This window comes from Thunnus thynnus, chromosome 15 (genome assembly GCF_963924715.1).
Source record: "Thunnus thynnus chromosome 15, fThuThy2.1, whole genome shotgun sequence".
In the NCBI taxonomy this organism is placed as follows: domain Eukaryota; kingdom Metazoa; phylum Chordata; class Actinopteri; order Scombriformes; family Scombridae; genus Thunnus; species Thunnus thynnus.
The window spans coordinates 25,542,768-25,555,480 of NC_089531.1; the positions used below are offsets into that span (position 1 = coordinate 25,542,768).

The 12,713-nt window shown below is 38.0% G+C and overlaps 1 protein-coding gene across 2 annotated transcripts in view; it reads right to left on the bottom strand.

Moving 5' to 3' along the window:
- Positions 1-12,713, bottom strand: part of col22a1 (collagen, type XXII, alpha 1) — a 57,080-nt gene that overhangs the window by 23,170 nt on the left and 21,197 nt on the right. Inside the window, exons 9-23 of one of the 2 annotated variants that reach the window (XM_067611530.1) lie at positions 11,926-12,042; positions 11,764-11,808; positions 11,589-11,651; positions 11,313-11,351; positions 9,591-9,644; positions 9,434-9,487; positions 9,284-9,337; positions 7,730-7,783; positions 7,592-7,636; positions 5,109-5,162; positions 4,935-4,988; positions 4,360-4,395; positions 3,736-3,765; positions 3,249-3,302; positions 3,015-3,068 (exon numbers count right to left, since the gene is read on the bottom strand). In XM_067611530.1, the coding sequence (XP_067467631.1) occupies positions 3,015-3,068; positions 3,249-3,302; positions 3,736-3,765; positions 4,360-4,395; positions 4,935-4,988; positions 5,109-5,162; positions 7,592-7,636; positions 7,730-7,783; positions 9,284-9,337; positions 9,434-9,487; positions 9,591-9,644; positions 11,313-11,351; positions 11,589-11,651; positions 11,764-11,808; positions 11,926-12,042 (807 nt within the window). The remainder of the gene's footprint in view (positions 1-3,014; positions 3,069-3,248; positions 3,303-3,735; positions 3,766-4,359; positions 4,396-4,934; positions 4,989-5,108; positions 5,163-7,591; positions 7,637-7,729; positions 7,784-9,283; positions 9,338-9,433; positions 9,488-9,590; positions 9,645-11,312; positions 11,352-11,588; positions 11,652-11,763; positions 11,809-11,925; positions 12,043-12,713) is intronic. The other variant, XM_067611531.1, reaches the window with a different exon arrangement.

Here is a 12,713-nt window from a genome sequence, read left to right on the forward strand (position 1 = left end):
AACAAGACCTTAACCTTAAATCTGGGAAATAAAATAGTCAAACTTAATTTTACATGTTAGAAATTTACAAATATTTTCCTAGAAAGTTTCCTGGGAAGACCTATGTTATAAATTATAGGTAAATAAAGTTATGAGAGGTTAAATTAAGTTGCATTGAGTTTAGGAGCAGTTTTGCCCTACAACATTTTTCTCATTTGTTAAAATTTAAAAAAATGACTGTGCTATAAAATTATTTCATTTTCATAAAAATGTTTGTGTCGCCCAGCACTGCATACTCACACAGAAAGAGAAACAAAAAGCTAGCTGGTGAGATAACCACAACTAGCCTTAGCTAACATTAAAGCTAAGACTAAATTTAATTACAGATTTCCCCCACCTGTTACCTGTAACTAAAAATAACTTAAAAGAAACCTTGGTATATTTTTTGATTAAAACCTCACCCTAGATAAATATGTTAATGCAATGGTTCAATCCTGTTTTTATCATCTCTGAAATATTTCAAGGATTAGACCATTTCTTTCTGCCAAAAATCTGGAAACTGTCATTCATGCTTTCATAATCAGTCGATTGGACTACTGTAATTCCCTGCACTCTGGCATCAGCAAAAAATCTCTCTCCCACGTCCAGCTCATCCAAGAGTCTGCTGCCAGGATTTTAACTCAGTCTAGGAAACCTGATCACATTTCACCGATCCTGGCTTCCCTACATTGGCCACCTGTCACTTTTAGAATAGATTTTAAGATTTTATTGATTACTTACAAAGCCCCAAGAGACCTTGCCCCGAGCTATCTATCAGATCTCTTATTGCCCTATGTCCCTTCTCACTCCCTGAGATCATTGGATGCGTCGCTTCTTGTTATTCCAAGGTCCAGACTGATACATAAAGAAGGACAGAGCCTTTGCAGTCAGGGCTCCTAGACTTTGGACTGACCTGCCTGAGGAGATCAGGGCTGCCAACTCTGTCATCTTTTAAACCACTGTTGAAAACTTAAAAAATTAAAATTGCTTTTTGGTTATGTTATTATATTTTATGGCATTTTAGTTATTTTCATTTTATTTGTGTTTTTATAATGTCTTTAGTTTTTTATGGCTCTCAGTTTGTTTTGGCATATTAAATGTGTTCTGTTTTTATTGTAAAGCACTTTGTAACTGTTTTAAAAAGCGCTATTATTACTATAAAAATATCCACGTTGGTGAACCAACCTCTTGGTAATACAGCCAGTCACCTAACTAAATGAAACAGCAGCTAAATCCAGTCATAAAGGAGAAAAAGGACTGAAACCTAGAAAAATTCCTGCTATAGCTAATGTAGCCTACCTTGCTTAGCAGTGTAGCAGTGACAGTCTTAGCATACAATTCATGTGATTTGATTTTGGTAATGCAAAAAATTCAAATTACATATTTAAAAAGTAAGATTCAAATAATAAATTAACTCATGAGATAAGCCTACATTTAATCCCTCAAGTCGAGATAGTTGTTTTTTTGGTTGTTTGTATTTTAAACTAGTTAAAATGGACAAGAAAGCTAAAAGATATTGTGTTTTTCTCAGTCTACAAAATGCTGGCTACAGCTCTGGCTATTTCAATTTATCTTCTTATTTTTCTTCTTACAGTTTGTTGATGCTATCCTCTGCAGTCCTTTAAGACTGTCCACATTCAGGCTCAGACTGCGCTCAGCTGTCATATCAGGAAAGAGGTGAACAGACAGACCTCAGCAGCGGTGACACAGGCAACTGATGAGAGCTTTTGCTGCACTGGAGGTGAGAGCAGCTCAATCTATAGCAACTGAACCATTCAGCCAACTCTATCAGTGCTGGCAGAAGTGGAGACCACCCTATTATCACAGCTCTCAGCCTACCTTTTACCCCCCCCTTCCTCACACACACACTCTCCCTGTGCATCTTCAGCTGAGTTATAACAACCCTGAACCACGAAAATAGGTCAAGCTCCTCTCTATTTGCCTGTTTTTTTAAGGATTCACTTGGAAAGCATCTTATGGGGCTGTAAAATGTTTCAGCAGGACCTCCAATGCTACACAGAGGGTGGTTTTCTAGATATTGTGAAATCTGAACACAATGTAATCGCTTTATTCATGTTAATAAACTATAAATCCCACGACCTCAGGGAAACTTGTCTGGCTGAGGACAAAGTGCATTCTGGTGGTAGAAAGTCTTCCATTCATGGCCAGAGGAGGTTTGGCTTGACTTTGCAGCCCAACTGAGTTGATTCCAACATATTGCTGATGACAAGTTAATTGCTCCCAGTAGAGAAAGGGTAAAAGAGGTCACTATCTTTGTTAATGGTTTGGAAGAACAAATTATGTAGAACAACTGTGTCTGTTTTAATTACACACTGCTGTGTGATTGGGCCAGTGTGACCATATGAGAGACTGGGGACAGCCTCTCTAGATAATTCTACAAGCATATCCACTTTGCTTTCTACAAGCGCCGATAACAGAAAGCTCTGATTAGCATGAAAAATAAATATCTGTTTTCTTCATTCTAAATAATCCCATTGGAATATGATGCACACAGCCATGGGATTATAGTATAAATTTCCAATTACTGACTGCAAATCAGAGTTTTTGTTCTACAAGAGCATCTCTTGAGGCAAAATTATCTAATTTTAGTCAAAACTCAGTAGACAGAGCTAAGGAAAAACAGTTTTTTTTTTCTGTACACCATTATGTTTAGTCAGACTAGGCAGTAAAAAAAGCAGAACTCGCAACATTCCATGCATGAAAATATTTCTCATTATCACAAAATGATTATTTTGTGTTAAGAAAATACTTCTCCCTATTTCAATATAATAAGATTTGATTTCTTGTGATTACAAAAACCTGTTTTAATTTTGAGTCAAAAACAAATTATTTTGTGGTTACAAGACTGTGGTTTGTTAAACTTGATGACTACATATACAACTATGTACATCTTTGAGCTTCTCTTAAATACTGAGGTGATGAAGAAATGTCAGGAAGTGACCTTCAACAGTTTTCCATCAAACTGAGATTCTTACCCTCTGGCCGAACTCTCCAGGCTCACCAGGTAGACCTTGAACACCGGGAGGACCCTTGGGAGTGAAATGTTAACAGTCAGCTACAGTTCATACAGCACAACTGGCATTTTCATGAACAGCTCTGCACTACATGCATCTGAACAGGTGGCTTTTCCACATCAATAAACTTTTCCAAAGCTAAACAGCAGGAAGGAGGAAACATGTAGGAAGGAAGTAATAAATCATGATCCTTACAGGAGGTCCTGGGGGGCCATCGGCCCCTGGAAGCCCAGGAGGTCCAGGCTCCCCCTGAAACAGGTAAAATATATTAGTATGTATTACACATTGTATTAGTACAGTATACATATAATTTCTATTATTACAATACTTTAGATGACTGTCATAATTCACACTTTACATTTGTCATGATAATGAATCACTTAAACATATACAGTAAAAATGAAAATGGTATTAATTGATAACAAACAAATTACCTAGCCACACTGGACAGACAAAGTAAATGGCACAAAGTACATCAACATATAGTCTATAGTGGTGTATTTAGTTGTTTTTGTGTCCCTGTTGACCAATATATTTCAATACTGAAGTTCAATATTACATAAAGCATCTGCTAAGCATTTCGACACAATATATACAGTAATTAATTATACTTTATAGTAATTAATACTATCAAGCAGAGACATCCTTATAAAACATGACTAATTATTCATCAATCACTCACCTTGTCTCCCCTTAAGCCTTCTTGTTGATACTGAAATCAAATGAAAGAAGGAATATTAAGGTAATAATATATATGTCATCTTCAAAGTCATTGTGCCACCTGGTCCAATTATGAAGAAATAGGGCTCCAGTCGAGACTGGTAAACCCTCATCTCACCCATGTGCTACTGTTAGTGTTTCATAGCACATTTGAGAAGCATTTTTGCTTGAAAAATGGTGAAAGGATTAATCAACTTTTTGTCAGTCAACTAACGAGTTAATCAACTTATTGTTTCAGCTCAAGTCCTTTACTGGCTTAACAATCTGCTAGTGACAGACATTCAATAATTTAGTTTCTTCTGTCTGGAGAATAGCACCCTCTTCTAGTTAAGTGCTTCTTGTTGAAGCAAAAGGTCAGCAGGTCAGTCTTGGATATAATGATTTGGTTTGTTTATAATAAAAATCAAAAAAAATGTAGAAGTGATCATATTTCAAATGTACTATAAGACTTATATGTTTTTGTTTGTTTGTTTTAATAACTTGTGTTCACTCCATCAGTTCACTAACTTCATTATCACTAAATAAGTCTGCCAGGGAATGTAATTCTTATTTCTTATATCCCTCTGGTTTATTTTTTGGTACTTACCACATCCCCAGGTAATCCGGGAAGGCCTCTCTCCCCCTGTGACACAGTTCACACAAGAATGAAAACCCTGTCATTAAAATCACTTTCGGAGCAAATTCCCTTAGGCAATATGATAATGATATAGCAACAACCATAATTTATGTGCTGCCACGTGTGTGTACTCACTGTACTGTAGGCCTAAAGGAAAGTAAAACTTGTGGCTTAAGTACAAGGCAATGCAGCATGTGTGCATATGTGTGGATGCGTGCATCCTTGTGCATGCATATGGGTGTGGTATATGCATGAGAGCACCACTGGAAGAATCATCAAAGTCACAAATTACAGACAGACAAATGAACTCTACATTTTATTTTCTCAGACAAATGAGTGGGCTGACTTTGATGGTACACGGAGGAGACTGAGGAATGTCTGCAGAGTACAGACAGTACCTCGGGAAACTGATGATACCTCTTTGAAATGATTTATATCAGCACTGCTTAATAACATTATGCTTACAGCAATATCCTCTTTGTATTGCTTCTAATCAAGTGAACAGGGTGTTTTGCATACAGCACAGTAGAGGAGGGGGGGCATACCTTTGTGCCTTTTATTCCGCTGGCCCCAGGTGCACCAACCAGTCCTCTCAAACCCTAATCAATTCCAGACAAAAACTTCGTTAATACAAAAATGACTCACCAAATCTGCAACAGAGTCTTAATATCTGAAATCTGTTTGTTACTACAGGAGCTTAACAGACGTTCACAACTTACATCTTTCCCAGAAACACCAGGTTTTCCAGGAAGTCCATCCAAACCAGCCTCTCCCTAAAATGGAAACAAGTGTAGAAGAAAGAAAGTCAAACATATTCTACACTGTAAAATAAAATATAAAGATTATCAGTTTACTCTTCACCAAAAGTACTGTACTACTCTGCCTTTGAGAACAGATATATGTGTCTGTGGCTCTAAAGGGAGCTTTCTAAAGACTGAAAAAATAATGGTGGTGATGTCATCAGGGTTATTTTATCGTGTTTTTGGAGTTTGAGCCATATCCCTGCTGCTGCTTCCACTTTGACCATTCTTTTTAAAAATCTGTCTCTCACAAGACCTCTGACTTTATGGAAGTGCAACAATAAATCACTGAAGTGTCCCTTTAAATAATAATCCAGGCCATTTTATATAAATAAATGTCAGTTGAACAGTGAACAGCTCATGAAAGTTCTTACGTTTCTGAATCCAAACACCCTGTTTGTTAGGTATTTTTTATGAAAGATCTACTGTATGTATAGTTGTACAGTTAGCATGAGGAGCAACTCAAGTACTGTACTCAAGTACAATTTTGAAGAACTTTACTTCAGTATTTCCATCTGATGCTACTTTATACTTCCACTCCACTACATTTCAGAGGGAAATATTGTACTTTCTACTCCACTACATTTATTTGACAGTTTTAGTTACTTTTCAGATGAAGATCTGACACAATGGATAATATAACAAGCTTTTAAAATACAACACATTGTTAAAGATGAAACCAGTGGTTTCCAACCTTTTTGGCTTTTGATGTCTTACAAAGTGTGTAGTCAGGGTCACATTTCAGATGTCTATGAGTTGTTAACAGCTCCACCAAATACAGATTTATCCCTCTAAACTTCTCACATGGTTTCATTTCAATAAATGTTCAATTGATCCAATATTTCACCAAAAATCAAAGATTAGAGAAAAAGTTAAAAAACTGAAACCAGATTTGTGTATCATAAGTATGTTTTTTCTTCTTTTCTCTCCCATTAACTCCTCAGATTTATCTGGTGACCCTTTGGAGGGGCCCGACCCCTAGGTTGGGAACCACTGGACTAAACTAGCTAACTGTATATAAAGTAGTTGAAACTAGCTCCACCTCCAGCAGCTACAACAGTAACATGCTGCTCTAACACTGATGCTTCACTATTAATAATCTAATGATGTCATATATAATAATATATCAGTCAGAGGGACCAAACCACTACTTTTACTGCAATACTTTAACTACATTTTTCTGCTAATACTTGTGTACTTTTTCTTAAGTAGGACTTTTACAGGACTACTACTTGTAATGGAGTATTTTTACATTGCTGTATTGATACTTTTACTTAAGTAAAGGATCTGAGTACTTCTTCCACCACTGATGGCTGTGCAGATAAAGAAAAGAGCCAAAACACATCCCTGGCTTTTAAGTCAGGTAACGCCACCCTGACTTCTTCCCTAGGTGCCTGCTCTAAACCTTAAACTCCCTTTATCACTTCACTGAGGCAAGTGCTTTTCCAGCTTTCACCTACAGGAAATTGCTGACTGACTGACTGACTGACTGACTGATGGACATACTGCTCTAAACATGTTAAAGCACTGGCATCAGCAGGTTTGAATGGAGTTTCAGTATGCCCAGAACCTGCTACACATCCTCATGTCATATGGCAAAGTAATCAGTGAACTGATTCTGTGTATATTACATTCTACTTAAAGATTATTTAAGTCATTTTAATTTTAAAAAAGTTGACAGCATGATAAAAAGTTTCAACTGTTTCTTGTCATTTCCAGCTGTGGTTACTTGATCTGTTACCCAAGACTCAAGTCTCATTGAAATCATGATCACGAGAACATCTTGACATATAAAGCATCAACAAGTCTCATGTGACTGTGGTTAAAAACAATTGTTGATGGCAGGAGATAACTTTAAACTGATTTATTAGCAGTCTATTACCATTGTGATGGCAACAGGAGGAAGGTGTTTAGCAGCTCTGAGGAAATTTCAGACATCAACAAAGCTTATGTAGGCCTGACTGAGCTGCATTATAGCCAAACGCCCCCACACAGTCCCAGACAGGAAGTGTGGAGAGTGAATCAAGGAAGCCACATCTGTTTGCACAATTACACCCCTCAGTTCTGAGTTCCTGTGAGAAGAATGGTCTCTCTCTGTCTCTCTCTCTCAGAGTTAACCCTGTCGTCAGGATTTGCAGTATGAACCGTGTTTTGTACAGGTTAAACCTCACATGACATTATGGTTCCGATCCCAGGACATGCTGGGAAAACATGGGGCAGGGAGTAACTCTCCTTAAATGTATCTGCTGCAGTGGAGCTGTGTGTTCAAAGGCAACAATTATAGCAAGAAGCTACCAAATAGGAATATGTGGAACTGTGTGAATGTGAAGCATGGTGATCTGTTTACATTCATCTGCTTAATAAATCCTTATTAATCAAGAATACATTTCAGTATTACTCACCTTGAACCCTGGACTTCCTTTTTCACCTTTAATACCTGATTGACCCTATGACAAAACACAGCAACATCATAATATAATTCCAAAATCAATATTATCACTTATTAATATCATGGTGAAGTGCATTCAGATTATACTCACAATGACACCTGATGGTCCTGGTGCACCAGGGGTTCCTGCATCCCCTTGAATTCCCTATGTAGTATAACAGAGCGCATTATAAATCGAGAGTCCATGTTACTGTTGCTGATTCAGCAATATACTGCAGGCCAGCTGGGACCTGCTGAGTCGGAGCTGAATCAACGTAAGAAATTTGACTGACCAAGTACGAAATCCAAAACCCCAAAAAGGAAACAGCAGCTGTAAGTGACAAGACCACCACATGGGAGAACCTTGAACTCTGACCTCTGACCTCCTTCCTTCTGTTCTCATGTTGAAAAAAAACAGAAATGTATCTTCAAATATTAAGTTGCAGTGTAAGTTTCTTCTATCACTATTCTTTTTTCAATTAGGTATCAACTTAAATATACTGTATACCACAGTGTGCATTGCTCTCTGTTACTGCAATAATGAATGCATGGGGATAACTTTTAGCCTTATTCACAAGTTTGGATCTATGAAGACACTTTCTATCATCATCATCAGACACAGAGAAATATGCTTTTAATATGTAGATTCCCCAATACTGACAGTGTGACTTTGATAGTTAATGGCTTTAGAAAAAAAAAATTGCCGTTGCTGTGTTTTTTGGCCTCATCTATATGTTGCTCTGGTGCTCTACAGTAAAATAGCTTTGATAGGTGTGTATTAACTGTTAGTTTAATCAGAGCATTAACTGATGTTTTGCTGAGAAGAATGGATCCATTTTGACATACTGTACTATGAGACAAAATAAGTTTTCTGTCCTCCAGAGTTAAGCTAACAGCCTACTAACAACATGTTTTGTTTTGTTTGCCTAATTTTAAATCTGTGTTAATTGTTTTTGTTTGTTTATATGCTTCTTAGCTTGCCTAACTACATATCCAGCAGACAAGCAGCTACACTAGCATTCATTTAGACAGATTCATGTTTCTGTTTCTGTTCGTACATATAGATACTGTATATACTGTGCATATACAGTATGTCACACATACTGCAGATTAGCCAAAACTATCGAACCCAACTATCGTTGAACAATTACAGGTCTTCTGTGTCCCAGGTCAAAGCCTAAGTGAGTAGTATTTTCTCACAATTTTTCATGTGCAGACTTTCCACATCATAAGAGTAGTATTTCACTGTTTTAGTATTTCCATTATTTTATCAAAAAGGGGTGATCACTCCCTCCAGTGCTGTCTCAGCCAGCTTGTCACAGTCCATTGGCCAAGCCAGAGCCAGCACCCCTCATCCTCCTCCTATGCTCCTAACACTGGCTCTTCCCCCATGTGCTGAATCCAACGGAAAGTCAACCAAACTGGCCCCCTTTTTTCACAGGAAATCAATAACAAGCTGAGAGGTAATGGTCCAGAAAAATATATGTACGCCCACTTAACAGTACAAGTGCGTCTCTGAGATCATTGCCAAAAACAGACTAAAGTTACGTATTGTTTTTTTTCTTTTTCCCCAAACCAAGTTATTTTAAAATCCTTCAACACTGAGCCAAATGGATGTGCACTGACTCGTGAATGGGTTAAAAATTGGAATACCACATTCACCCACCTTTTGTCCAGCTGGACCAGGCAGTCCTGATTTACCAGGCTGTCCTGCTGCACCCTAAAAAAAAAAAGAAAAATAACCAGATAAAAACATATACATTTACATAGCAAAGCTTGTGCGTTAGACTGAGATATAAATAAATATATGTCTTACTTTGTCTCCTTTGTCTCCAGGTAACCCATCAATGCCTGGCACACCACCGAGTCCCTGTCAGTTAATTAGAAACACATAATTAATACCGGCAAGTGAACTTTTAATATTCAAATATAAAACCAAATCCGCCACATGTCCAGGTCCACAAGTGCCACACCTTCTCTCCTTTTTGTCCAGGAGCACCTGTCGACCCTATGCTGCCTCTATCACCCTGTAAACAGAAAGTATTTATTTATTTTGTCTGTGCTGCAATATACAAGCATGCATGATGGCCGGTAATGCGGGCGACAACAGCGTGCTGTCAAAACCTGGTAGCATCGCAGAACATGGTTTAGTAAATGGTGGTCAGAGGATTAATGTAGAACAAAGTGTTAGAGACAAATTAATGGTCTTGATTAAAAAAAAACAATGGAATATAACATAGATTCGGATAAAAGACAGAAGTTAAAATTACACACAGAACACAAAGAGTTACAGAGATGGACATACACAAAAACACTTTTGAGTGAAGGCTTGGGAGCCAGAATATGCTAACAACTGTCAACTGCTTCAAAAAGACCCACTATGGTCAGGTCACACGTCCAACCAGAGACTCAAGGAACAATGGCTTTCCATTGTCCTCAGAGTCTTGACTTTTGGTTTGTTCACTGATGTCATCTGCTGTGCCAAGGAATCCCTTGGAATTCGAAAAACTGGACTGAGTGAAAAGTAATGGCTGTTAAATTACATAGTTGCCCACCGCAAGACTTCCCTCTGCTTCATAAACCACTTTACAAGTCACAGAAGGTTGCCCTTTAATTATTTTAGGAGCTTATATCATTTTAACACACGTCATTTCTTTCATCACTGAGATTAGGAAAGAGGCCCCCACTCTGGCGTGCCCTACAATGAAAGAGACATTATCTATAACAACACTGCTACATGGGAAATTGCCTGTTCTAGTCGGTTAGAATGCAATTAGAGGCAATCAAAGTGGGATGAATTCACTTTCACCCCATGCGACTCGATGACCGACAGCCATTTTTAACCATTACGCAGGGAGGGCTTACGTCATGTTTTTGAATCAGGTTTACAACTACAAATTTCAGCCGTCTGCGGCAGAAAGACAGATGCTCATGCAAAAAGTAAGAAATAGAAAAGCAACAGGGATGCTCCACATTAAAGTTTGATTTAATGCAGTTTTATCAAAACAGTGAAGTTTTCAGCAGAAAGAACTACAAAATGAAAACAAATTTATCATGAAATGAGTTCTGCATTACTGTCGTCAAAATGAGAAAACTCAATAGCTTTTTAAAAAGTGAGAACACAGTTATGTTTGCACACCTTTATGATACAAACGAATTTACGGTTTCCTACTCCAAACTCTCACAACCAAAGTAGATAAGATAACACAGAGAAGTGAGAAGATATATGTCTGTTCTTCTGGACCTCTTATGACCATTTTAAGTGGCCCCCTCTGGACAGCTTGAATGATGCATGCTGAGGATTTTGTCTCGAGGAATAAATTATACTCTGAGACTCCCAGCTGGCACTGCCAGGCAGCACAGAGGCTGTGATTTGAACAGACTGGGTGGGCGTCTGTGTGGGCCCGCCCTCTCTGCTACACTTCTGTGGTGACCTGTCCTGTAATTCTGACAATAACAGCTATAAGCATTTTCCTGGCCACTCCCTGACAGAAAAGAGGTAAAACATGTAATACCATATGAAAGAAAACTAGAGAAAAACACAGATAGAAAGAAATATATGAAAATATATTATTATAAGGAAAGAATTAGAATGTTTTGTCGAAGATATACATGCATATACAATATGCATGGAGACAAACATGTCTGGGTTAAGATAATGCCCATGCAGAATCATGAAGGACAGGTTTACTTACCTTCTCACCTCTGTCACCTTTGACAGAGATTACTTTGCCCTGCAAATAATTAATCGATAAGGATTAATTATTATGGAGGCAGGAAGAAAAGCAGAAGAGATTATAGCTAGAAGGCATGCAATCTGAAATGACTGAAGTGTGTTTGACAATATATCTACTAACAAAGCTTAATATGCCGAAAGTCAATTAATTAGCTATTATTATTATTGTTATCTTTTATCTTTCCATTAAAAAGGAAACTACACTTGTAAATGTGGACGTTCTAAGTTTTCATACAGTTTCTCCTTTTTGTCCTCTGAGGCCAGGTGATCCGATGGCGCCCTGAGGGCCAGTGTCACCCTGTAAAGGTAGGAATGTTCACACAATAAAAACACAGACCAGCTCTGCAACACAATGAAACTGTGATGTTTTGTCACACACAATCTATGGTTTAAAGGCAATGATAGATGACCTTTTCCCCCTTGGGACCTGCAACGCCACGTGTACCAGTCTCTCCCTGTGAGAAATGAACATACAGACATCTTTCAAAAGCCATTAATGAAAAGATGCCCACTCAACCGTGGAAATAATAGGCAGGGATAAAGTCTGGTAAAAACCAGGTGACAGGCTTTACCTTCTCTCCAGCAGGACAGGAGCAGTTGACTTGAGGGCCTCTCTGTTGCTCCACACTTGTAGGTGTTGGAGTGGGGATTGCCAGAGGGGGGGCCTCTGTCACAATTTTCTTAGGGCACTGAAATGATAAAATGTAAGCACATGGTGATTGTCAAAAAATGATAGCATGATAGTATGAATGAGCAGTTTGATGCTAATCAGATAGTGGCAGGATCAAACTGCTCTGACTTGATTATAACCTAACATGGAAGGAAAACTTGGACATTTTGGTAACACTTGTTAACACTCTTGCTAAGTGTTTATGAGTAGAACAATGCCACTCCCATGTTTGTGCGTCAAATACATAGCTGGAGACACAAAGCTATTAGCTCAGCATAGCAGAATGACTGTAAGAAGGGGTAATCAGCTAGCCTAGCTTTGTCCAAAGTTCAAAAATGCACCAACCAATACCACTTCAGCTCAATTAAAACATTTTATCTTGTTTGCTCAATCCATACGCAAACATATATATATTTTTTTTTTTTTAAAAACAGCTGTGTTTATGGGGAATTACATGCTGTGAACTAGGGGAGACAATTGTAAAACTTTTTGGTTTTGATGTGACTACTCAAATCATCTTGAACTATACAATTTTTATGTAGGTAACTAGTATCCATGTTCTACTTGTTAACAGTCATCAAATGTTTTTCAAGCAATGTTAGAGTTACAATATTGATTGAAACACTAGAAGTCAAATGTTACACCTGCCCCCCATGTCCAGGGGCAATTGTAACAGCATATGGGGGCAAC